Source organism: Nothobranchius furzeri, chromosome 13 (assembly GCF_043380555.1).
Source record: "Nothobranchius furzeri strain GRZ-AD chromosome 13, NfurGRZ-RIMD1, whole genome shotgun sequence".
In the NCBI taxonomy this organism is placed as follows: domain Eukaryota; kingdom Metazoa; phylum Chordata; class Actinopteri; order Cyprinodontiformes; family Nothobranchiidae; genus Nothobranchius; species Nothobranchius furzeri.
In genome coordinates this window covers 19,149,778-19,176,844 of record NC_091753.1, presented here as the reverse complement: position 1 = coordinate 19,176,844, position 27,067 = coordinate 19,149,778, and the positions used below count along the sequence as shown (strand labels likewise).

At 44.5% G+C, this 27,067-nt stretch overlaps 2 protein-coding genes across 2 annotated transcripts in view; both read right to left on the bottom strand.

The window, feature by feature from the left end:
• Positions 1-382: 382 nt before the first annotated feature.
• Positions 383-1,592, bottom strand: kcne4 (potassium voltage-gated channel, Isk-related family, member 4). The gene is made up of 2 exons (XM_015952144.3): positions 1,491-1,592; positions 383-1,129 (listed from the first exon to the last, which is right to left on the bottom strand). The coding sequence occupies exon 2, from the start codon at positions 1,099-1,101 to the stop codon at positions 562-564; it is 540 nt and encodes a 179-aa protein (XP_015807630.3). The 5' UTR covers positions 1,102-1,129; positions 1,491-1,592; the 3' UTR covers positions 383-561.
• A 9,215-nt stretch (positions 1,593-10,807) lies between these two features.
• acsl3a (acyl-CoA synthetase long chain family member 3a) overlaps positions 10,808-27,067 on the bottom strand; it is a 58,934-nt gene continuing 42,674 nt past the window's right edge. Inside the window, exons 9-15 of the mRNA XM_054742951.2 lie at positions 18,813-18,952; positions 18,551-18,723; positions 17,396-17,470; positions 16,942-17,133; positions 16,462-16,576; positions 11,172-11,329; positions 10,808-11,100 (exon numbers count right to left, since the gene is read on the bottom strand). Of these exons, the coding sequence (XP_054598926.2) occupies positions 10,943-11,100; positions 11,172-11,329; positions 16,462-16,576; positions 16,942-17,133; positions 17,396-17,470; positions 18,551-18,723; positions 18,813-18,952 (1,011 nt within the window). The 3' untranslated portion in view covers positions 10,808-10,942. The remainder of the gene's footprint in view (positions 11,101-11,171; positions 11,330-16,461; positions 16,577-16,941; positions 17,134-17,395; positions 17,471-18,550; positions 18,724-18,812; positions 18,953-27,067) is intronic.

Genomic DNA, 27,067 nt, shown 5'->3' with positions numbered 1-27,067 from the left:
CACCTCATTTGGCTAGTAAACCTTCATTATATCTCCCTTTTAAACATAAATCCAAACACTGTTGTGATCAAATGTATTTAGAATGGAGTCTAAATTGGTTCATTTAAATAACAAAATTGACTGAAATCCAAACATATAATTGTACAAAATGCTGTAAAATACTATCAGTCAAAAGATGCGTATCTATCTCAGAGCTGCTGAACAGATCCATGTTCCGGACTGGATTTGCTGAAGGATTCCAATTCAAAGACATTGGGAGGTGCATTTAGAGGTGATTTTATATATTTAAATTATTTTCTGGGTATTTTTGATTCTAACTTGATTTTAACTTTACCATCAGCCCCAATAGAGGTGGAGTTAAAATGTGTTGTTGGCTGAAGAATCGTCAAATGTCTCCATAAGTCTTGTGCCAAGTCCTACCCTTTCCAACCCTCAGAGCTAACGTTTGCTTGCAGCTGTAACAACACATCTGACTGTCTCCGTCTTTGGTTCTCCCACGGACCTCCAGATGTTTCTCTTCTTCAGATTGCAGTTGATATACAGATGTGAGAGTTTAGAAGTTCAGCCAGAATCGTCTCCGCTATGATCTGGCTGTGCGCTCTCCTCCTGCGCCTCCACTACGCCGGCGTCAGCCTCCTCCTCTATGGTGAGGCGCGTGTCGGCCGAGGAGCACAGCGAGCTGACACTGCTCTGCTCCGCGCACAGCACACACGCCAGTGGAGACGGCAGCGAGCTGTCAAACTGCATGTGTCCAAAGTGGTTGCCGTGGTTACCGCAGAACGGGAGGGACACCTGTACCGCGCGCAGCCCCGAGACGGCGGCTGGAAACGAGAAGCTACGCTTCCTGGGCAGCACGCCCCACTCCCGCCGCTCTTCTTCGTGCACCAGGCGCGTGAAGATGTTGATTCTCCTCTTCTCTCTCCTTTTGGAGCGGAAGTAGCCCAGCATTATTCCACAGAGAAACACTCCGTAGAAAGACATGACTATCAGGATGTAAAGGTATGCGTTCCCTTCGCTTCGCCCCACTTGGGACTCGGCGGCGCTGTGCGCGCGAAGGAAGAGGAGTTTAGAAGACGCCGTGGAGTTCTCCAAGTGCTCCATTTTTTAAAAGTAGAGTGCATAGAGAATCCTGGTTAAAGCACATAGAAACACAGCAATTAGTATATTTATGGTATAAAAAAATAGAGTTGTGGGTCAGTTTTAGGCAAACTTTACGCACAGAAGTTTCTTCTAGTGAGTCGTTGTACTTCCGTGTTTAAATACAATAAAACACATATTTAGTCAAACCTATCTTCAAACTGTGCTTTTTCATTAACATTTGAAGATAAGATTAAATTAAACCTTCATTCGCTAAAGCACACACGTTTGTGCACATCTACCAAAGGTGGGCTCTTAAACAGAAACAGCTGTAACGCAGGACTACTGTCCAGTTCCGAAAGTTTATTTAATTAACTTTAAGCAAAAACAACGAAACCACTTTTCCAACTCACCAAACAGGAGTTGTGTCCGTCTCGCGCTCACGTGCACCACTTGTTGAGTCTGGCAGAACTTTTACACCATTTATAGACCATGGAGTGTCATCATGACCCACGTGACAGGCTCTGGTTGTAAGACGAGCGCTGTGTGTATGGAAATCTTAAAAGAATGTCGTGTTATAAAAAAATGAACATTTTTCTTTACACCTCATGGGGATTCTCGTGAAAACACAGAATTCAATGTAACTTACTGAAGAACAGAATCAGGTCTCCAGGGTGATCCAGAGGGAACGTCATGGAAAACGGCTTCATCGGGAGCCCCCGCTTTAAAACTAAAGTGAGTTTTAACTAAACTCCCGCCACAGTGTCGTCAAATGGACACATTTATCTTTGTAAGTGATCCTGTACGCTTTTCAAACATCTAACAATTCTATAGCTGCACGACAAAGACCCCATGTTCACATGAAGAGCTGTGTGTTGGTGTCAAATCATCCCACAAACGATCAAATTATTGTAAACAACAACAACAACAACAACAATAATAATAATAATAATAATAATAATAGTAAATGTTGAGAAATAATTTTTTGCAGGACTGATGCGCTAATAGCTGTCTGAGTTGCCTTCATCATAATCATCATCATCATCATCAGTTTTATTTATATAGCACCTTAACAAACCAAGGGATGCCCAAAGTTCTGAACACATTATAACATTTACAAAAATACAACAGCTGTTAAACATAGTCACCCAAAACTCAATGAACCACTAAAACAATAAAAGACTAAAGGCTGCAAGTTTTTTGTTGCTTCAGAAGTGTTTGAACATGTGTGTTAATCCAGAGCTGTCTCTCTGGATTAAGACACAGACTGGCCCACAACTGATTAAGCTCAGCCCCCTCTCGGAACGGCTAACAGGAGCTGATCGGTCTACCAGTGTGCGAGGAGGCTCATAAAAACACAACAAATCTGAAATATATGATGGAGCCCCTCAATGCAATGTTTGAAAAAGTTTTTTTTAAATTGGTTTTATACAAACCCACGAGCCAGCACAGTGTAGCCAAAACCAGGGTGATGTGGTCTCTCCTCTTATTTTCTGTTAGGAATCTGCTGCAGAGTTCTGGACCATCCGCAGTCTAGAGACGGGGGCCTGGTTTATTCCTACAAGCAAGGAATTAATATTTTCCAGATGTGAAGTTACAAACGCATGGGTGACAGTTGCCAGATGAGCCCTCAATAGAACAGACCTAAACTTAGAGATGCGCCTCAGGTGAAAAAAACAAACAAACAAACAAACAAACAAAAAAAAAAAACAAGAGCTGACAGTGCAGTTGATGTGTTTGTCAAGTGTGAGACCATCATCCTCTTTTGCTTCTATATTTGACATATGTCCTTCCTCGGGCCAATTATGTCATCTCAGAAGTGTCACATCTCACATTTGGGCTGAAGAGACTGACACCAGTTTTGTCATTGTTCTTGTTCATTGATTTTGTCTTTGGTCAAGACCAAGCCCCCACAATGCGGCTCAGAAAGTGGTCTCAACCCGGACGTACCAAAAATTGCAGTTCCACCCTCATCCACTGGGGGCTGGTGTCAGGAGCGAGCAAATCCTCATTGACTCCCATGTTAAAAATACCAATTTCACAGCAGAAATAAACATGTTTACAGCCTGGTACCAAAACATGTTTTTGGTTTAAATGATCTAGTTAACACTCATGACAACTCTGAGGGGGGTGAATTTTTTTCTCACTCTTCTGTTTGAGTGTATTAAAAGCCTAAAATTCTGTATAATAAATGAGCATCAGACCCACGTGACCACAAAGCTAGCTCCATGGAAAGGCCTCAGTAGAGCCTCGGTCTGGCTTGGAAACTGCTCCGGGATTTTGAGTATCTGTGTGTGTGTGTATTCTTTTTTTGGATATTTTTTGTGCAATTGTTGGACAAAATGACTTGCTGTGGCATTAATTGCACTAATAGAGCATCCAAGGAGTCTCCACTTCATTTTTTTCGGTAAGTAAAATTATATTTATGTATTTTAGGTCACTGCCGAGCTGAGCTTAGATTTTAACATGTACTGTTTAACCATGAAATTAAAATGTAATAGGGTAAAAACCAGTGCATTTAACATAATGCTGCACTTTAGAAAATGGGTTGAAATATAACATGTTGGTGGAGCTGGGTTCCGACTATCGGCTTGTGGAGCTCTCGGGAGACCAATGTTTTCCACCCGTTCTCCCCTCCCCGCAGCTCGGCGCATCTCTGTCTGCTGCGCGGGCTGCCGGCTTGTGGAGCTCTGGGATGGAAACCTTTCCACCCGGTTCTCCCCAGCGGCAGCTCTGCGCATCTCAGATCGCAGCGGTGCTTGTCTGCTGCGCGGCCGCCGGCTTGTGGAGGTCTCGGAGACCTCTGTGTTCCACCTGGTTTTACCCAGCGGTCAGCCCGACATATCTCTAACTCAGAAGCTCTGGTGTTGAGCACAGTCAACTCCGGTTGTAGCTAGGTTGCTACCTCCGTTAGCTTAGCTCCCGACACCGCATTATCTTTGGGTTAGCTTCAGGTTAGCTTGTAGCTAGTTTGACCAGGTGTCGTCAGTTGATCCCAGCCCCAAGCTCAGCTCCACCTCTCTTCCCTTTTATGGAATTGTCTGGGCTTGACGGAACCTGTGACACGGTCAAAATGGTGGTGGTGGCCACCTCCCATTTTAGCTCAAAAACGTATTGTTGGAGGCTATGGAAACCCATTGTCCATATATGTATGTCGATGGTCAAGACCCAACCAAGCTTCATCATCAAATTTACACGCTATTAGACGTTGGACCAAGGCAGCAGCACATGTTCCAGCAGAACATAAACCTGTCAATCATCTGCATATAAGTAAAATCTGATCTTGTGTTTGCAGAACAATAAACCAATAGAAGAGGGCCAAGAATAGATCCATGTGGTATTCCATGGTTCAGGGCAACACCTTCCTAAATCAGTTCTACTCTCAAAAAATACAACTTATACAACATTAATTAATAAACTCAGTTATTTAACCAGTTAAAGATGTAATGATCGTGTGTGAGGAAGTAAGTCTTTCATCTCTGGTGCTCAGACTCTGGCTCCAAAAACACATCATGGTGACTGTTGACACAAAATCGTGGCTTCAGTTTTCAACACAAGTAGCCAGATATCCATCTTTATACTAATCTATTATACACGTGTATATTCTGACAAATAAAAAAGCTGTATAAAAGCTCTTTTAATTTTATTTTCTGTCATGTTGGGTTTTAGCCGTCTGACCCAGGACATTCAGAATTAACTCAGAACACAGGGATTACAGTGAGCAAACAATTATTTATTATATCTAAGGTAAACTAAAAGAGCACCATCAAAACAGCGAGGTGAATATCTGGAAACTCTGTCCAGTCTCTTTAGTCCAATCCTTCTTAGCAGCGAGGTTCGGGACTCGGGGAAGGAGGAATGTCCGGTCGGTAGGTGGGGGTGTGGGTGGGGTGGGGTTGATACTCGGGAGATCCGGGAGGATGCAGAGGGTGGAGGAGAGCGGGTCGGTCAGGCTTGGTTGGGGAGCTGAGAGACAGACGTGAGTACAGAGTTATGGTAGGTTCTAGATGGAGGCTGGGATCTGCAAGGAGAGGGAGAAAGCACGTGAAGTTACTCAGAAGGAGGCTCGTTAGACAATCTGGTCGTACTCGAGAATACAGACTCGTGACACTCAGGTAATACTACCAAGGTTGAGTAATCATCCAGCGCTGAGGTGTGTCTCCCTGCTCCTAAGCAGCCATCCGCTTGATGGCAGACAGCTGGCTGCTCTCCGATTCCGTACATCTGTAATTACTCAGAAAGCGCTGTGTGTTCACTCACCTCCGACCGTGACATTTTCAGATTAACTGAAATAAATGTAACATAATAATATTTTTTTCTGAATAAACAAACGCTTGGTCAGCCACCCTTCACGTCAGACCCCTGACGCCAAAAGTGCCCTTTTTCGTTACTTATGTGCGAAAAGGGTTTTTCCCTTTTCTGACTGCAGATCCCAATGCAGCGTAAGACTGACGCGATGGGATGTCCGCAGCCAGGGCACCAAACAAGCTCATGTTACCTAACCTTATCCTCTTGTTATTTAACCTTCCCCTCACCCCTATCCTAACCTTAACCATCTTGCTAGCGAACACGTTATTGATGTGTTGGTCGCTCTAAAAGCCGGCTCTATGAAGTGAACGGGGGGAGCCGCCTCGTCATTGGTCGGGTTTGGACCGAGGCAACACGAGGGGGAGGTTTCAACTACTAAGGTGGAGGTTAAAAGTAGAGGGTATTTGTAACCTCCCCCTCGCCAGATGGTATGTTCTAACGTTCCCCTTGGGCGGCAAATACGAAAATTCACAGTCAGAATGCATGGGAAACAAACGCTTGATCACAGTGAGAGTAACGTTTTAGGTAGCAAGAGGGTTAAGGTTAGGATGAGGGTGAGGGTAAGGTTGTAAATAGTGAAACGTTAAGGTTTAGGTGCGGTTAAACGAGCTGGTTCGGTGCCGCATCAGTGGACATCCCATCACGTCAGTTTTACGCTGCATTGGGATCTGCAGTTACAAAAGGGAAAACCCCTTTTCATACAGAAGTGACGAAAAAGGGCACTTTTGGCGTCAAGGGTCTGACGTGGAGGGTGGCTGACCAAGCGTTTGTTTTTGACGCGCTGGGAGTGAGAATGTGTTGGAATAAAACACACTCACATTTAAATTGAACACATTTATTTGTTACTTGATTTTTTTTTATTTTTTATCCAAGAACAAGTTACAAATAAATAGGTGGATGTGCCTTTGTAGAAAAGAAGGCTGTCCATAAATGGACTGTCGACGCTCCTCTACATTCATTCATGTTCTAATAAAACCAGTCACGAATCACAAGATGTTTCAAACCTACACAAAAGTCCAGAGGCGTGCCACTGCTGTGTCACAGAAAGGTGTGGAAAAGGTTAAAAGACACAGTCCAGTACCCTTTGGTATTCCCCCGGAAGAGCTGGCAAAATAGCTGGGGAGAGAGATGTCTGGGCATCTTGGCTTAGGCGTCTGCCCCGCGACCCGACTACGGATAAGCGGCTGAAAATGGATGGATGTTTCATAAGAAGCCTCAGTGAGCAATGCTGTTAAAAGATGTTTCTCATATCTTTTGTATTTTCTTGCTTCATTATTCCTAATAAACATTTAAATCAGACAAAGATAACCTGAGTTATTATTAAATTTAGTTTTTAAATGAGGATTTAGTTATCAAGGGTAGAAATCCAAACCAACCTTAACCTGGACCTCTTTGTTCAATCTTTAATTTAAGGTTCAGTTCCGCCAAACTCAGACATGATCATCACCAGACCAGTAAAATAAAGAAGTCACTTCAGTACTATACAACTAGATCTATACAACAGCCCACAAGCTGACCACAGTGCAGCACAAAACTAAAATCACTAAAAACAACAGCGATACACTACAATGCTAAAGACGTCAATATGATAAAAATCCTCAAAACATAAAAATACAACATGAAAGAAGAAAGGACCAGTAGAAAACACTCTCATGCTGAACTAAAAGTGACTGAAAACAGATGAAAAAAAGATTAAAGCCGTAATGTGAGAAAGCCATCTTAATCGGTGTTGGCAGACCATTCCAGAACTGCTACAGAGAACGCTCTGTCACCTCTGAGCTTCCGTTTCCATCTCAGCACCTCAAGGAGTTGATCTGCTGGCCTCAGGGACCAAGACTGAGCAACCAAGAGCTCAGAACGAGAACCTGGGGTGACAAGGCCAAGAAATGATTTAAAAGCCAATAAAAGCACTTCATACTGAACCCTTAAGCTAACAGGCAGCCAATGTAGCAAAGCTAAGATTGGAGTTATGTGATCCATCATTCTTGTACCTGATAGAAGCATGCAGCTGCATTCTGCACCATCTGGAGCCGAAAGAGGTGAGACTGAGGGACATCAAGGTACAGTGAGCTGCAATATTCAAGGCGTGACGTATTAAAAGCACAAAACACTGCCTAATAATTTTATTTTGAGAGCATATGCTTAACCAGAGCAAGCTTTTTCAACTATCAGTAGTAGTTTTCACAGCAGCGCTGATTTGACTGTCTAGTCACTGTTGAGCAGAACTCCCTGGTTAGTCACTAAGGCTCTCAAAAATGGAGCCAGTTGATCAAGGTCAGTTGAACACGACCCACTAGACACAATGGGACTAAAAACAGAACCTCAGTCTTATTTTACTACGTGAAAAAAGTTAGCTGACATCCAAATGCTAACCTCAGAGGCTCAGAGAGAAAGCACAATGCAGAAGTTACAAGCCTTGTCTTTTAAACCATCTACACAGATTAGAAACCTGGGGGTTACCTTTGACTCTTGAGTTTACTTTTATTCCACATCAAATACATCTAAAGAACATAGCCAGAGTCCGCTTTCTTCTCCCTCGAGCCAACACCGAGATTTTAATGCATGCATTTATTTCTAGTCGTTTAAACTATGGCAACATTCTGCTTTCTGGTCTTCCCAAGAAGAACCTGTCTAGATTTCAACCGCTGCAAAACACTGCAGCCCATGTGCTGACTAATGGGCTCGACACACGGGAGGCAACAAACCGCCGCGATAAGCGAAATTTGTTGCTGTCGCTTTTATTACCTGACACACGGTAGGCGACCCGCGGCAGCGGCAAAGCCGTCGACGCGTTCTGTTCCATGGCAAAATTGAAACTTCCATTGTTTTGTTTGGCTGTGTCATGTTGGAGAGAATTAAGGTTATTTAGTGGTTCAGAGTTAATAAAGTGGTAGATATGATGTTTCACAAGGTGCTGCTAGTTATGTGAAATCTTACTTCTGATTTTACTATAAAACATAATAATAATCAACTTCTCCTCCATGTTTGCTCGGAGATGTACAGAGAATCCTGTCCGCTCATTGGTCAGTGAATGAAACCTCCGTTGATTGGTCCTCGTCCGAGCGACAGCGATGAAAAGTTGAAAATATTTCAATGGCCTCTCAGCCAAACAGGACACAAGCCAGTCCAGCCATGAACCCCAACAAAATGTAACCAATAAATCAGCATGCAGCAAATCAGCACCAGAATCGTAAAGTCTCCAGAGCTATTAGCCAAGAATTTTTTTAAAAAACCCGATAAATGATAAAGAACCCACACTTGTACAAATAGCGCCATTCAGAGTCAGAGGACTCCCAAGCGCTGTACACAGTGCATCATTCATCCATTCACACACACATTCACACAAGGTGGTGATGAACTACAATGTAGCCACAGCTGCCCTGGAGCACACTGACAGGCGAGGCTGCCGAGCACAGGGGAGACCGGTCCTTGCGACCACCAACAGCAGGCAAGGTGGGTTAAGTGTCTTGCCCAAGTACACAACGGCAGCATTTTCTGTCCAGAGCCGGGATTGGACCTGCAACCTTCTGAGTAGTACTAACTCTGTGCTTTGAAACTTTTTAAACCTGACTGAAATTTCTCATAAATGTAATTCACACATTTACAGCTGGACATAGCAGAACAGGCTTTTTAAGTAATGGCTTTTGGGGGTGGGGTGGGGTGGGTGGGTGGGAGGGGGGCACAACCGGCATGAGGACCAGGGGGGGTCTTTACAGTAAGTATACAAAAATATGTAATATGCAGTAGTTTTTCACTTGGACCTAATGCTCAATCAGTAAAAAGTGCAGGGGACAAAAATTGACTTTAGAAAAAGTGTGTGTGTGTGTGTGTGTGGGGGGGGGGGGGGGGGGGGGGGGGGGACATGTCCCCCCGTTCCCCCGAAACCTACGTCCATGAATTATGGCACAATGGCAGTAAGCGAGATGAAGTAAGTACAACACCTGGTTGGTTAAAGGTCATGTGGCCTTTAGTGACCAATTCAATTCAATTCAATTCAATTCAATTCAGTTCAAGTTTATTTATATAGCGTCAATTCACGACAAGAGTCGTCTCAAGGCACTTCACATAATAAACATTCCAATTCACAGTTCATTAAGCCAATCAGAAATAATGTTTCCTATATAAGGAACCCAGCAAATTGCATCAAGTCACTGACTAGTGTCAGAGACTTTACAGCAATCCTCATACTAAGCAAGCATAAAGCGACAGTGGAGAGGAAAACTCCCTTTTAACAGGAAGAAACCTCCAGAGAATCCTGGCTCAGTATAAGCAGTCATCCTCACGACTCCAAAACTACACAAAGATCAGTCTCATATTTACGAGACGCTGAGGTGAAAATCAAACCGGTTTGATATTTTTCACCTCACGGGGGTTGGAAACTCATTGTGTACGCCCGATGGTGTATTAACACTAATACACCATCAGGCCAATAGTCAGACATGGCAGTGGTAATGTGATGGTCTGGGGCAGCTCTACTGCTTTGGGACCTGGATTACCTGCGTTAACTGATGGAACCATGAATTCTGCTCTCTAGCTAGAGAATCTCTGACCTTTGACCTTAAACTGGCTGTTCATGCTGGAAAACTCTCCAGTGTGGCTGAATTCAGACATTTCTGTAATGAACAGTGGGAAAAACCTCCTCCGAGGTTATGACAAACACTGGATCAGGGGCAGTGCCAGGAGTGTTTCCCTGCAGATGCTTTACAGATGCCTGGTGTGTGTGTAAGGGCTTGCTGTTCTCCGTTGGTGCAAACGGAGTTGGGATTGTTTAGTCGTGGTGCTGCTCTTGCACTGGATCCAGTTGTTGCCTCTACGTGTGACAACCTGTTAGACGGCTGAGCGTTCAGGTACTTTTTCACATGGGTAAGGTTGGTTCGGTTATTTAAAAATGCTTTCTTATTTACTCAGGTTATCTTAAGACTGTTCAGACTTTTCTTTGCTGGTCTGATACATTTTAGTGTGACAAAAAAAAGCTAAGTCAGAAGAAATCTGTATAGAGACAAAGTTTTTCGTAGAAACATCTGACCAAATAGACCACACAAGAGCTTCACATTTTTACAATCCTGCTCTCATTAGCACCATAGTGCTTTTGGTATCAGAATGTTCTGATGTCCCACTAGTGGGGGGTTCATAATCTGACGGAGGGTGGGAGACAAAATAAACCAACGACAGGAACCAAAACAATCTAGTGGCCAGAAGAAACAAACAGATTAACCGTCTCCTGGACCCGCAGGAGAAACAAAAAATGAACTAAAGAAAAATAAGAAATATTTAGTTAAAACAAAGTGATGATTAAAAAAAAACTGATTTCTGATTGGGTGTTTCATTGGTGTGCAAACAGTCAAATCAACCTGAATTATTACTCTGGTACTTCAAACAGGAGTTCAACAGATGACACCATATTCTGTTTCACAACTCCCATCTGGAGCAGTAGAGATCTCTATAAAGAGCTCACACACCTGGAGGAAGGAGTGGAAACGGCTCTCCTCCACTAACAGATTCAAATAAGAACAACTCTAATAACTCTGTTGAGAGGTGACTGTTCTCGTCCTGGTGGTCATTTTCCACCATACATTCTCTCAATGTCCTCTTTGTAATGTGTCCTCAGCTCCTTGCGTTTGAGCTTGAACGCATCTGTCACCAGTCCTGTCTCAGGCGTCCACGGTTCTGGACAGAGACAAATCTTGCAGGGTATCTCAAAGCGCTCCAGTTGGACTACAATGCAATAAGCACAAATGTTAATGAGTGCACTGATGACTCACTCTTGTTCTCTGACCTTCTCTCACCTGTCAGTGCAGCTTCAGTGATGACCTTAAGGACCAGCTCCTCCATGACTTTGCTGTTGCAAAGCTCGTCCCATGATCCTCGGACCCCATACTGGCCAGCCAGAGCCAGCAGCTGTTTCTGATTGGGTACCAAAAAGCCAATCACATAAGCCTCATCACTACAGAGCAGACAGAGGAGGAGGAGATGAGGAAGGGTGTCAAAGGGAAGGAAAAACAGAGCTGTTATGAAGGGAAAGCAGCTGAGCCAAATAAGGCCATGAAGCACAAGGATACACATGCATGTGCAACACAGTGAACTGACAATTATTCACCCAGTTGAAGATCTACCCTTCTAAGGAAATGGAAACAGCCAAAGCCTGAAGTGAGAGTGAACAGACTACAACTTTCAAATCTGATGAAAACAGTGATTCACTGCACCACAGAACTAAGTTTACACGTAAAGCTCACGCTGTGGAAAGAAGATAAACACGGTGCAGAACGAGACAAGCCACTGTTATCTGGTATAATCTAATCTCCATCCCATGACTTACCCTAAATGTCACCACAGGTGGCTTTCAGAAGCTAATCATTGGCTGTTCATCTACAGCTGATTAGCTTTTGGAGTCAATGTAATTCCTGAATAACACCAAACCCAACTGATATGTTCATACTTTTCAGTTGGCCAACATTTCTAAAAGAACTTGTTTTTGCATTGGTCTTAATTGATATTCTAATTTTCTAAAACACTGAATTTGGGATTTTCATTAGTTGTAAGTAATAAACTGACAACTGGTACTGGCATTATCCTGTTACACAATAACATCAATGCAATATTTAGTTTGTGTTCAATACGTGTGAAATACCGGGTGTACACTAGTATGTCTGTGTCCCTTATGCTGCATAGTTCTGGAAAAACAAGTTTCCTTTTTTTATTTGTTGTTTTTAGTGGTTGAAGTATCACACAAGGCAATAATAGCTTAAAGAGCAAATTGCAGTTTACATATTTTTTTCTAATTCAGATAAAATGTTGTCCAAGAAATATAAATTGAAATGCTTATTGTGGATATTTTGTTTTAAAATACATAACAGCAGAGTTTTTGGAGTAAAAGTGGCCTTTCTCAGCAAAGCTTCTGAAAAAGCTCTTCTTTCTAAATGTGAACCTCTGATGTAACCTCAGCTCAGTGTGGAGAGTGGCTAGTTTTAGGATAGAGAGGTCGTGTTATCCAGTCAGTGTGTGTTTACTAGTTTTGGATTGTGCTCATTTAGATAAACTATAGTTTGTGAAGGCTGTACCAACTCCAGCCTGTCTGGACATCGAGTCCACGGGTTTCCAGATAAGAGAAACAACGCCTCTATCTCTGTGCCTGAGGGCATTTTGTGCAGCTAAAAAAACGGACTTCTGTAGCCCACATCGGTCTGTACCGGGACAGTGAGGTCCGCGCTGGGCTCCAGAGACTAGTGGTGGGTTAAAAAAATTAAATACGGATTTCTGGAGCTTGGATCACCATCAGAACCAGGTCAGAACCGACAACCAGAAGAGACGCTCAGCTCAGCGGGCCAGTGGAGCTGGTTTCTGGGTCGGAACCAAATCAGAACCGCTGCAGTCCTCCAGAAAAGGATCATGTGCAGCTTTTAAAAATTCCAACCCGACTGGCTCGCTGGTGTCTGGGCCGGATCCAGCTCACAGAAGCCCGCATGAGTTCCAGAACCGTATGATAGGTGTCTCTCTCTCTAAGCACTGAACTATGTTAGGTGAAGGGATATTAACGAGTATGAGACAGCTGACAGATACTCATTAGTATTAATATTATATAAACTGACTGTCACAAACTCTTCCTCCTCCTGACCTCCTCTGCGGGCCGGGTTGGCGCAGCACTCCATTTCCCAGCATTCCCGTCACCGACGCTACTCGGTGACGTCACCGCGCGGAATCTATTTAAGGAACTGTCACCGCTGCGCTGTCATTCAGTCATCGTCTCATGACAGAAGCCAAACCAACCCGATCCAAACAATTCCAAAATCAATCCAGGAAAGAGAACTTTCCACACTGTCTGCACTCCATCACAACAGCTCCCTACCTAAAGGAACCACAGTTCAGCCTCGACTCCATGCGAGTGCTGTATCGCCGTTCCTAAATGCAAGCTGCGTTCCTGTTAGAACCAAACGCCAGTCACTCCGCGTGTGGGTCACACAGCCACGCTACAATTACCTCCGCTACGCTTCAGCTCAGCCCATCCACCCTGACACTGACCGATACTATTTTAACTGTCTGGTACATGATAGTAATCTGTACAATATTGTAATGCTAGCACACGAGTTTAAGCTAGCCCCCCCCCCCCCCCCCCCCCCCGCTTCTCCTCAACCTCTCTGCTTTGGCCGATGGTTTTGCCCTCTGGTTTGTCTCTGCTCTCTGGGGCGTACAGCAAACTCATTACTTTATGGTTTTGGTCCATCAGAAGCAGAATTATAAACATTTAAGGTTTCTTCTCAGTCAGAGCTGCATTAGAATCCATATTTTTCTCTGGATTAAGCTAACAGGACTCCCTCAGCTCACGTCTCTTGGTTTGGCAAAAGAAAAAAAAATTCACACAAAAATGACTAAAAGCCTAAATAATTTATATACATGTAAAAAAAATAAATGTTTAAAAGAGTTTCTATTATGTTTCTCTAAACATCGGTTCATGGGAATCTCTAACCTCAGTTTGATCTTTAATGCCTTTGTGTGTTTACCTGTAATCTTGTTATTAGGCCCGAACAGCGAAGCTGTGAAGGCCTCTTGTTTTTGCTCTGTTTATTATTTGTTTATTTATTTATTTATTTTCTTCCGCATCTTGAATGGCCTTTAAGGGGTCTTAACATATCCAAAAACTCACCAAATTCTGTCCCAATATAGAAAGTGCGTGAAATTTACGTATTTCACTGGCAATGTGAAAGTTGGTTAAAAAAAAATGTTTCGACAGCGCCCCCTGGAAAATTAAAAATACCCCTCCGCTTTGACCTTTTTTTTATAGTAGCGTGATGAAACTTGGTACACTTGTAGAACTCAATAATACGCACAGAAAAGCCTCTTGCACCCATGGTCAATATCAAACAGGAAGTCGGCCATTTTGGACTAAAGTAGCGATTTTGACCCCGTTTTGGCCATTTCTAGGGTCTATATTTGGTTGAACAGTTTGGTCATTTTTCACACAATTGTCTCGAAAATAGTGTGCGATCGAAAAGAAGCGATGGACGATTCAAATGAGAAAATAAAATTGGCTTTTCGTAAATACTGAAGGGGCGGGGCCAGGACTCAAAGTTCGAGCACTCGCCAAAAAAATTCAAATTGTTATAACTTCATAAATGAAAGAATTACAGTTTAAAAAATTCTATGGATAATCGTCATCGCCCCCCAACGACAAATGAATGGTCGACTGATTATGTCACACAAGCCCCGCCCCCTCAGGACTTAAAAGGTCAAGTTTTACTGGGAAATTTTCCAAAATTCGCCCTTTCCAATAATCACCACAAATTTGTAGCAGGTAACTGAAGACAAGTTGGGGTTGCTTGGCGTCACTTTCTGGGAGTTTTCTGCAGAAGGCGGGGCTGTGGCGGCGCAGCGAAGTCAGGCGTACCGCTGTGGCCTTACATTTGCCTCCCATTTTGTAATTTCTAAAGATATCGCCATGAAACTTCTTGTGAGTGATCCTAGTCTGGCCCCCAAAATATCTGATGTGAAAATCCGGCGGGCGTGGCCTATTTTCTGAAATAGCGCCCCCTAGGACCATTAAAACTGTCAGCCCCAAGCCATGCTTTGACTGAGGATTACGAAATTTGGTACACTAATGTGGTGTCTCAGGACCTACAAAAAAGTCTCTTGGAGCCAAGTGCAATGTCGCACAGGAAGTCGGCCATTTTGGTCCAAGTACTCGATTTAGTGGTTATCGCACACGCTGTTTGGATATTGATGCCCTGTCGCCCTTTTCACCGATCACCTTCAACCTTCTGCTATATACTCTTAAGACAAAGGGGAAAAATTTAACCGTCGGATTTTAAATAAGTATAAAGGTGTGGGTGTGGCTAAGACTCAAACTTTGACCTTTTGCCATTACATTACTTGACTTAATAACTCCCATGTGCATGATCAGATCCATATCAAACTTTGTCTGTGTGATCACTGACCACATCTCAAGACAATGACAATGTGGACAGCTGGCATCACCTAAGCCCCACCCCCTGACTACAGGAAGTCTATTGTTTTGTGGTGAAATGCCCATATTTGTCCCCTCTAATTTAGTCAACATGACACTAAGGTCATGCACTGTCTTCATGATGCTGTAATGACCATTCAGATCTGATAGCTTTCCAGATAGGGAGGGGCTTTGATGCCATGGCAAATTCTGGCTTGACACCGTGACCTTACGTTTGACTGTAACTTCCACAAACAGCCTCCGATCTGCCCGAGACTGAACAAGGCAATGAACAATCATGCCCTTTAGCCAACGAGCCACAAACGGTTGGTGAACGTTATATAATTTCACCAAAAGATTTCTTGTGAGTGATCTTAGTCTGACCCCCAATATAAATCGATGTCATAAGCTGGTGGGCGTGGCCTTTTGTCTAAAATAGCACCCCCTACGACCATTATAACTGTAGCCCCCAGTCATGCTTTGACTGAGGATTGTAAAATTTTGCACACCTATGTAGTGTGCCTGAGCCTACAAAGATGTCTCATGGAGCCATGCTCCATTTCCCCCAGGAAGTTGGCCATTTTGTTCCAATTACGTTTCGGATTCTCTTTCAAAGCTGGAATATTTTATTATGGTAAAACATTTTAGTGGGAACGGTTGGCTGGCTAGGAGGAAAGGCTGAGTCAGATTGAGGTGAAAGCTCACAGTGATCGCAGTTAAATGCACGTCGGGGTGTCTGGCGCGCATGGGCACTCGTGCACCACCGGTTGCAGGAAGATGGGTTTGGAGAGCGTCGGGGATGGAGCGGAGGGCGAGCAGCTTCGCTGCGACGGCCGAACGACGCTGCTTGCAGCTTTAATTTATCTTCTTCCTTTTCAAGTATATGTTGTGCTGTACCGAGTGAATTGCCAACTGGAATAAATAAAGTTTATTCTACTCTATTCTATTCTATAACCATCAACAATAAAATAAACATTTGAAATATATTAGTCTGTGTGTAATGAATGAATCTAATATACAAGATTCCCTTTATGAATGGAATTACTGAAATAACTCTACTTTGCCACGATATTCTAATTTCATGGCCAGACCCTGTATGTGGTAAAGCAGAGAGCCATTCAAAACACTCAAGTGTGTGAGACCTGTTTGCATAGACACAAATGTTGTCAACCAGAGGGCAGTTCTTCAATGCAGCTTCCACCTTTCCCAGGGAGACATACTCCCCCGCCTGCAGCTTCACCAGGTCCTTCTTCCGATCTGGAATCACAGTGGAAACAGCCGTTTGAACAACATGCATGTGCACATCCACAGGAGGAAGCGTGTTGGGAGGGAGGACTAAACTGGGTGTATCTGATCTGTGCCATCCAGATAAAGAGTGATGCTGGGGAGGAAACGGCACTGAGGGTCATTTAAGAGAGATTAGTCAAATCTGATTTGGTTCGAAGTTTTCCTGCTGATCTGATGAATGGAAGTATAGCAGAGAGGTCATCTGGAGGAAAGCTGAGAGTGTGGAGCAGAATGTCTGTTTTATGCATCTGATTTCACAAATTCAGCTATTCGCACCGAACAGCGAGACCTGTACTGCCTCTTCTCAACATGTCACTCTTCTGAGGTTTTCTCACCAATAATCTTGAGGCAACCGTCTTCATGAAACTCTCCAATATCTCCGGTATAGAACCACCTCTGGCCGTTCTCATCTACAGAAAAGTCCTCCTGGCTTTTTGCCTCACTGTTGTAGTATCCCATGGTTACGTTGGGTCCACCTATGAGGATCTCCCCCCTGGGATGTGGCTTGTCAGTGCTTCGATAACCACCTAAAAACAGAGAGGACTGTCAGGGGGACATTAACAAGCTAGTGAACTGATTGTGATCAGGTTTACTTTGTCAAAGGGAGCAGGCAATAAACCACACCTGATAAGCACTGGGATTTAACAGATCGTAATAGAAATGAGTTATGACCCCTGATGTAAGAGCTAGGAAGTTGTGCATGTGGGGAAATAAAAATGTGTGTGTGTGTGTGTGTGTGTGTTTCAAATGTGTGTGCGTGGCTGTAGCACCTCTCCCTGTGTCACTTACCCTCCACCCAGTCTTTGAGCTTGATCTCACAGCAGACTAGAGGCCCTCCCACTCTCCCAGTGCTGTAATCCCAGTCTGGAACATACAACAGCCACACAAACATGACCAGGAAACCCACTAGCATCAAGGCCCTGCATTTATTGCCATAGCAACACGACCTCTCTCGCTCCCTCACCATGGAAACCTCCTCCCAAAGGAACTCTGACAGCGGAGTGTTTTCCTGACTCTAAAGACCACAACGGACGTGACTGGCAGGGATGGTCTCATCTGTCTGGGAAAGCCTGACTGCATTTCTGTAACTTGACTAGAGATGAGCTCCACGGCTCAAAGTCACTGATCCTCTGTTGTGTAAATGATGGAAAAGATGGTTTTCAAGGTTTGAGACGATGTAAAAAAAACATCCGCATGTTTTAGTTTTTGAGAGGAAGGGTGTTCTAATTGCCATCACTTTGGGAGTTTCACAGCAGACTAAAGAAAGGAAAGGTGATCTAAAGTCATATCACTCACACACACACACACACACACACACACACACACACACACACACACACACACACACACACACACACACACACACACACACACACACACACACACACACACAGAGCTCAATAACTTTGCTGTCTGAACTGCTGACCTGATGTTGAGTTACTGCACTTCAACTATTTTAAAAGCTTTGAGCTCTCAGCGCTGTGACACACTGATAAGAACACAACATCAAATGTTTGATGAATGTGTGTTTACTCATCAATGGAGCATTTCAGCACTTTACATTAGTCGTACTGATGTTACTGAGCTTGTTTTACTCATGCAGCCTCATAAGTGACTCAGTAAAACATCTGAAGAATTTAATTAATGAAACATCTACCAGAGACTGAAAGGGGGATTGGTGTACCTCATTTAGCTCTCACTGAAATGACCTTTTCATCTAAAAGCAGTAAAAACACTTGAAATGTTTGCAGCTTTGAGCTGGAATCATCTCAACACATCAGTGGCACAAGCAGAGTGTCTTAGTGTTGAATATTTAAACCTCAATAATAAACTAAAGAAGCTGAAACATTGTTGTCTCATCACAACCCAGAAACACATTCGCTCCTACATCCTTGTCAGCAGACCTGAGTAAGACTAAAAACGTGGTAAATAATTCGGACTCACGCTCACTGATCGTCCCTGCGCCGCACGTCTCCGTCAGGCCGTATCCCTGACCCACTGGGCAGCATAAACACACGTTCATGAAGCGCTGCGTGGCTGCAGAAAGAGGAGCTCCACCTGATAACAGGACCCGTGTCTGACCTCCCAAAAGAGAACGAACCTTCTTAAACACCAGCCTGGTTAAAACCAGCAGAAAAGACAAAAATAAACCTCTCGTTGATACTACGAGTTGCACAGACGCATAATGAGCAGCTTAGCTGCATACCTGTCACACAGTGGGGTGCTGTTTCCTCTGGAAAGCTGATCCAGTTTGTAATTGTAAGCTAAAATAAAGAGCGTTCTCTGGAGGCTGTTCATCTCCTCCACTTTGATCATCACATTCTTGTAAATACGGTCCATGATTTCCTGCAGGCAGGAGAAATTCACGATTAGGCAATGAAAAAATAAAATAAAAACACTATTCAGACTTTATCTCCAGGCTGGGTGCCCCAGGATCCCACTGGTGGAGCTGGGGAGATTCTGGGCTTGCCTGCTGCCTTCACGACCCAGACCCAGATAAGTGGATGATGATGACACAAGACCAGCAGCAGCAGCAGGTAAGGTCACAGCTGATGCATTTTATCTTTGGTATTGTGGTAACACACACCTGTATGATTCAGACCAGAAAACTACAGAAACCCCGGCTTAGTAAATATTCAGATAAGCAACACAGCAGTCGTCAGGTCTAGACTTATTCTGAACTTTAAATAGAATAGAATAGAATAGAATAGAATAGAATAGACTTTATTAATCCCACAGTGGGGAAATTCACTTGTTACAGCAGCACATTAGGAGAATAATTTGAAGATAAATAATAACAAAGGTACATGTGGTATGCACATAAGCAGTAATTTAGTATTGTGACCTTCGACAAATAAAAACCACAAACAAGAATGGAAAAACTTGGGTTCCAAAACTATGCAGCATACTGTAAGAGACACAGACATGCAATGCAAATCCTGTATTACACGAGTATTGAGCACATACTGAATAGTGCATTGGTGTTGTCATGTAACAGGATGTTGTCGTCTCACCGGATCTGCAGCCACATGTCTTCAACACTCGGGTGAAGGGAGGGTGGAGCTGTCAACTGACCACTACCTGCTGGTGAGTTGGCTTCGATGAAGGAGGAGGATGCAGACCTGGCAGGCCCAAACGTATTGTGAGGGTCTGCTGGGAACGTCTGGCAGAGTCTTCTGTCAAAAGAAATTTCAATTCCCACCTCTAACAGACATTGAGTCCGAGCGGGTCATGTTCCGTGCTTCCATTGTCGAGGTGGCTGACCGGAGCTGTGGGCACAGCGTTGTCTGTGCCGGTCGTGTTGGCAATCCCCAAACCCACTGGTGCACACTGACAGTTAAGGATGCTGAAGAAAGAGTCCTATTGTGTCTTTTTGGACTGTGGGACTCCAGATGCAGCTGATGGGTACCGGCAGGCTGAGTGGAATGCGGTCCGGGTTGTCACAGAGGGTGGGAGGAGTTTGGTGAGACCATGAAGCAAGACTCCTTGTGCCTTCGAGGAGATTCTAGACCACCATCAGGTGGGGAAATCAGTGCACTACCAACACTGTTTATAGTGGGGATGGAGTGCTGCTGACCTCAACTCGGGATGTTGTAGATTGAAGGGCGGAGCACTTTAAAGACCTCAATCCCACCGGCATGTCTTCTAGTAAGGAAGCAGAGTCCGGAGACTGTGTTGTGCTCTCTAATCTCTGGTGCTGATGTCACCGAGGTGGTCAAAAAGTTCCTTGGTGGCAAGGCCCCCAGGCGAACAAAATCCGCCCAAAGTTCCTTAGGACTATGGATGTTGTAGGGCTGTGTTGGCTGACGCGGCTCTGCAATATCGCGTGGACATCGGGGGCAGTCCCACTGGACTGGCAGACCGAGATGGTAGTTCCCCTATTTAAAAAGGGGAACCACAGGTTGTGTTCCAACTACAGGGGGATCACACTCCTGAGCCTTCCTGGTAAGGTGTACTCAGGGGTTCTGGAGAGGAGGGTCCGTCGGATTGTTGAACTTCAGATTCAGGAGGAGCAATGTGGTTTTCCTCCTGGCCGTGGAACACTGGACCAGCTCTATACCCTTAGGGGGATCCTGGAGGCTGAATGGGAGTTCGACCAACCAATCTACATGTGTTTTGTGGATTTGGAGAAAGCACTCGACCACGTCCCTTGCGGGGCCCTTTGGGGGGTACTTTGGGAGTATGGGGTACCAGGCCCTTTGATACGAGTATTAGGTCGCTGTAGGACCGGTGTCAGAGCTTGGTCCGCATTACTGGCAGTAAGTCGAGCTCATCTGTCCTTTGTCACCGATTCTGTTCATAACCTTTATGGACAGGATTTCAAGGCGCAGCCAAGATGTTGAGGGCATCCATTTTGGTGGCCTAAGGATTGAGTCTCTGCTTTTTGCAGATGATGTGGTCCTGTTGGCTTCATCAGAACTTGATCTTCAGCTTTCGCTGGAGTGGTTCGCAGCCGAGTGTGAAGCAGCTGGGATGAGAATCAGCTCCCCTAAATCTGAGACCATGGTCTTGATTCGGAAAAGGGTAGAATGCTTTCTGCCCCAAGTGGAGGAGTTTAAGTATCTTGGGGTCTTGTTCACGAGTGAGGGAAAGCTTAAGCGTGAGATTGATAGGTGGATTGGTGCTGCATCTGCAGTGATGCGGGCGTTATACCGGTCTGTCACGGTGAAGAAAGAGCTGAGCCAGAAGGCAAAGCTCTTGATTTACCGGTCGATCGATGTTCCTACCCTCACCTTATTGTCACGTGTTTTAGGTAGTGACTGAAATAATGAGATTGTGGATACAAGCGGCCAAACTGAGTTTTCTTCGCAGGGTGGGTGAGAAGCTCGGTCATCCAGGAGGAGCTCAGAGTAGAAGAGGCAGTTGAGGTGGCTCAGGCATCTAGTTAGGATCCCTCCTGGACACCTCCCTGGTGAGGTTTTCTGGGCACGTCCGAGAAGGTCTAAAGGAAGACCCAGGACACGCTGGAGAGACTATGTCTCACGGCTGGTCAAGGAACACCTTAGGATTCCCCGCGACCTGGAGAAGCGGCCGAAAATGGATGGATGGATAGATGGTGTAACAGGATAATGCCAGACAGCCTAAACTGAGGAGTAATACACTCTTATTGCAGAGGGGGTGAAAGATCTACGGTAGCTTTCTGTTTTACATCTAGGATGTCTTAGTCTGCCTCTGAAGGAGCTGTCCATGGTCCCCACAGTGGAATGCAGTGGGTGGGAGGCGTTTTTTAAGATAGTGGTCATCTTCCCCACCATCCTCCTATCACACGTCTCCTCAACTGAATCCAAAAGGCAGCTCAGAATCGAGCTAGCTTTGTTAACTAACTTGTTCAGTCTCTTCCTGTCTCGGTCACAGCTGCCTGCACCCCAACAGACCACAGCAAAACGCATAACAGAGCCAGCAACAGAGTGATAAAAGGGTTTTAGCAGATGGGAATGAACTCAAAAACGACCTCAGCCTCCCCAGGAGGTGGAGGCAGCTTTGGCCCTTTTTATACAGAGATCTGTGTTGTGGGACCAGTTCAGTTTGCTGTTGAGGTGAACACCCAGGTACCTCAATGTCAGCTCCCAGGATGTGAGGAGGAGTGCTTTTCTGGAAGTCAATCACCATTTCCTTTGTCTCACTGGTGTTCAAGCGAAGGTGGTTACGCTCACACCAGTCAACAAAGTCCATGATGACTGAAATGTAATGTACCTGTAAAGGTATAATATGTAAGAAAGGTACAATATGTAACAATTTTACAGTAAAATAACCACAAAACAGTCTAATGTCTCAATCACACTGAAAGGAAGGTTACAGTGAAACAGATTTAACTTTCAGCCGGCTGGGAGGTTGTCGGAATTTCTGTTTTACAAAATAAAACCAAAAGAGGGATGTAGAACTGTTTACAATCTGTGAGTTTCTGAGGTTGCTGTGTCTTTGGCAATAGCTAACATCAGCTGGAGCTCAGAGCCTCTCTGCAGCTCTGAACAATGATAATGAATTGTCAACAATGATGTTCTCTCCTCAAGGTCCAATCTCCCCTTGTCGTCCTACAGGATTCTTCATGCCTTTGAATAAGGAACACTCGCAGCCCAGATTAGTTGCTAAATCAAAGAATGGTTTCTTAAATTAAATATGAACTTCTTGAACTTACAAGCTAGATAATCATCAAATAAACGTTTATTTATTGCTACTTATAATAATCATAATATAATGAAATGCTTTCACTATTCTGTGCTCAGTGATCGAAGTTCGAAATGAATGTTATGATTATGATTACGGTGACTGAAATATGTTTCAGCATGTTTATATAACAAGGTCATCACCATTTGCACTCACACAAGGACCAAGTTAAGTTAAGTTAAACTCAGGACACATAGATAGTCCTTTACCCCAGATCAGAGCATCTGGATGTTTCTGAGTTGTCTTGGTAACATTCCTCAACCTGTCAACCTCTGGTTGGCTACACAAATCATAACATGAGAACATTAAAACTGGATGACTCTGGTGATTCATCAGTTCTTGTGTCACAATACGGTGGTGTGGACCCAAAATGCAGTACCCAGGATGACACGGAGGCAGGGATGAAGATTTTAAATAAAAAGTCATTATTTTGTGGGTGAGCCAAAAACCAAGGTAATCCAAACTGGGAGTCAAAATCCAAAAAGCCAAAAATCCCAAAGGTCAAAGAGCAGATTATTATCTGGGAATCAAGAAACTCTGGTTAAACACAGAGGGACTAAACTGACAGAATCAACAAACATTAATGGACCGACAAGAACACAGAGACAGACAGGGCTTAAATACACTGGGAGGAGCAATCAGGGAAAATGGCAGCAGGTGTGTGAAGTGAGAGCTGGAGGGAAGACAGGTGAACCTAATAATCAAAATGGACAACAGAAACAGAGGGCCAAATAACCCTAAGAAACTCTAAGACACCAAAACTAAACCTAAAGGCTGCGGGAAGGACGAACAACCACACACACACCAATGCACTAATATATAAACAGGAAAGTGGAATGGACAAGCACACACACACACACACACACACACACACACACACACACACACACACACACACACAAACCCACACACAAACACTGAGCAGGAGACTGAATCTCACAGACACGTTGAGCTGGGGACAAAGAAGCTGGGGACTACAAGGACACAGAATGTAAATGAGACCTGGAGGACCTGGGGATGAATGAGATGACACAAGACCTGGGAGGAATAGACTTAAAGGACTACAAACATAAGACACTAAACTGACACACAGAAAAGGACACATGAGGGTGCCAAAGAGCTACAACATAAGACACATAACAGGGATGCAGACAAGGACACATGAGGGCACTAAGAGAGCACAAGGGGAGAACCTGGAGTGGAGCACAAGAGGAGCTGGGGAACAAAGGGACACAAGAGGGAATCTAGAGAGGGATGGAGGACACCAGGAGGCACATAAAGGAGGGGGCAGATGCAGACCATGACATCTTGAGGAAAAGCTTCAGACCGGCCATCTGAAGCAAAACCTCTTTAACCATCAAAGCTGTTGACACGTCGTCAAAATCGTTTTGCACCTGCGAAGCTGATAAAGCAACGGTTCTTGCAGAATAAGCTGATATTGTTTAGACTCCTTAAGAGTCCCAGAAGCGCGGTTCCATCCGTCTGTCGTGACTCGAGACAACTCTGGACTGGAGAAGTCGGTGCTGTGGTCAATCTACTGGACCTGGGTGCCAGAGGTCATCTGACCTCTCTGACCTTCGGATCCACCAAGAGGGTCTCCGAGAACGGGTGAAGTAGACACACAGATAGCGTCTGATGTGCTTTTGATAATAATCAACTTCATAGCTTAACACAAACCAAATTCTTTTACACCCAGAACTCAGCTCTCCTAGATATGGAAGTTCTGACTAACACCGCATTCACACACAGGTTTCATACATCACATCTAGCTCCATCCATCACAGTAAATGTTAGTTAACTTGTCATGTTTTAATTGTTGGTAAAATAAATTCTTACTTTTATAAACCTGACTCTTTTCTGAATCAAAACAAAGTGTTTGCAATCCCCTAATAAATAAACCATCCCAGAATCTTCTGATGAACACACAAAGACCAAGCAGGGTTGATATTGTAGCGTTATGAAGATTATAATTATATTATAAATCTAGGTTTCTCGTTGGGCAGTGCCATTCCCTTATTCGTCGTTTCAGAGGATGGGGAGCTAGCCTTTCTCATCAACTTACCTGTGGTTTCCCCGCGGAACATCTATAGGTTGAAAGATGTGGTGAATGTTGGCAATTGGGTTCACAACTTTCACGTCAAGTTGCATATGCCTCCGGTCATTGCGTATCAAGACCGCGCGCCACATGTCAGGTTGGTACCGGATTTGAACGCGTGTTCTCTCAACCGCGGCCTGCACTTTATGTGTCCAGGCACGCCTTTTATACACAGGGAGGCCTTTGTCGTGTGTGGCATTGATGAGTTGTCAGATGAGTCTAAATGTCCTATGACGGTGAATCCGCGTTCACATGTAATGAGCAGTAAAGCTGTTATCATTGGCGAACGTTGGTTACTCAATACCCCTGCTGGTGAAGCTGAGGTTTGCTTTGAGGGCTCTGTGTCGACAAAAGTGGTGCTACCATCTGAGACCTTATGGGTAACGGTTCCCCGTGGTGCTACGGTCCACGTTGGTGAGGTCTCTCTATATCACTTAGATCCTGGTGAGCATAGGTCTGTAGTGGAGTCCTCTCCTTTCTATGATAACATCTCTTTTGCTCTCTCTCAAAGGACGGTGGATCGGGTGACGTTCGGCGGTCCGACCGTGGTTCGCGTGGGTGTGGTGAACAGGGTGCTGCGTGAGCTGAAGTCGGATCCCGATCTTCAGTTTCGACCAGTGTCTTACTCCTGGTCCTCCGCTGACTCGGTGATAAATTCATTATAGGCATAAACATCTGCTTAATTTGGGCTATGTTCCTTTTCCAATACCGTCGGTTCTCCGCCGAATTGAAAATTCTGGAGACGTCGATCGGTGATGTTAGTGGACGCCTGGCTCGGACCTTGGAACCGCGTCATGAAAGACCGGCTGCCCGGGCGACTGCGCCGGAGCCGGTGAGTTCCTCTCCTCCTCCGCCTCCTCCTCCTCCAACATCAGGGACGTAGAAGGTGGAGGATCCCGGTTATCAGACTCGGTGGTTCCACAGACTTCTATCTCCGGTTACACAAATTTGTTTGATTGTGGGTGTGCATGGTTGTCTTTCATGTTATACGTCACGTGCAGACTTAGGGTGTGTTGAAACGGACGTGCTGTGGGCTCCTGGAGTCAGGTAAACGGCCAGGTGACAGTAAGTGGGTTAGGCCACATAGTACTGTTGTCCAAAATTTTGTTTTTTTATCTTTACTAATCACAATTCCTTATGGGTACATTAACATGAAAGTGATTACTAACTACTGATTTAAATTTTAGTACTGATTTACATTTCTATTTTTTATAGTATCTTTGACAAGTTGATTTGAAAGTGATTGTTATGATTATCAACGTTGACTTACCTTACAGGGCTATAGCCAATTTTGCCCCTATCCTGACAGCGTGTCTTTCCTGTGAGGATCCACTGATACCGGTTAGGGTTCTTTCATTTTCTGCTTTTCACATCATCCTTTTTGCATCTCACAAAGAGAAGGTTGCATCCATTTCTTCACTTAATGGGTAATTCACATAAAACTTACACATAGTACAACAGGTACTCATAGAGTTAGGTTTTTATTTCTTTGATGACATGAAATGCAATTTTGTCGTGTCTACATTGAGGTGCCTGCACTGTGCTCTCTCTCCTCTGCTGAGCTCGTGAGGATCCTGCTTCCTGGGGGTGGATCCGTGACTCGTCATCTGCATCGACTACTCCTGGGTGGTGCTCCGGCTCGTTGGCCTTGGACGACCGTGGTTCCGGCATGGCTGCTGGGACACCGCATTCGTTGGGATTACTGTCTACTACTCTTCCCTTTTTGGGGATTACGATAAGTACTGTTGCAAAGTTCAATTTATATTTGGAATATTACCCTGCCAGTGGATACAAAGATCAGTCTTCTATGTGGAATAATTACCTGTTCGTGGATATACACAAGATTTGCTCCTGCTTTGCATTTTTGTCCGTGAGGATATACAGCTGCTGTTGCTTCAATTATGGCTTCCATGGGGAATAGTTAATAACCTGCTGACTTGTGTTCTTCCTGAGGAGTGTGCGTGACTGTTCTTCAGCGTGGGGTTCGTACCTCACCACGGTTGGCTTCCGGTGGGATCGCATCCTGTCGGTTGTCCAGGTTCTTCATAACTTGGGATTGTTCAACGACCAAGTGGTCTCTTGCAGGACCACATTGACCTTGAAAAGGGGTGTGTGTAGAGTTATGAAGATTATAATTGTCTGCCTTAACAGCTGCCCCTTCACACAGTAACATCGCCAAGGTCGGACGCTTGGTTCAGTAT

Coding starts and splice junctions, on each gene's coding strand:
- kcne4 (XM_015952144.3), bottom strand. CDS start 1,101: ATGGAGCACTTGGAGAACTCCACGGCGTCTTCTAAACTCCTCTTCCTT.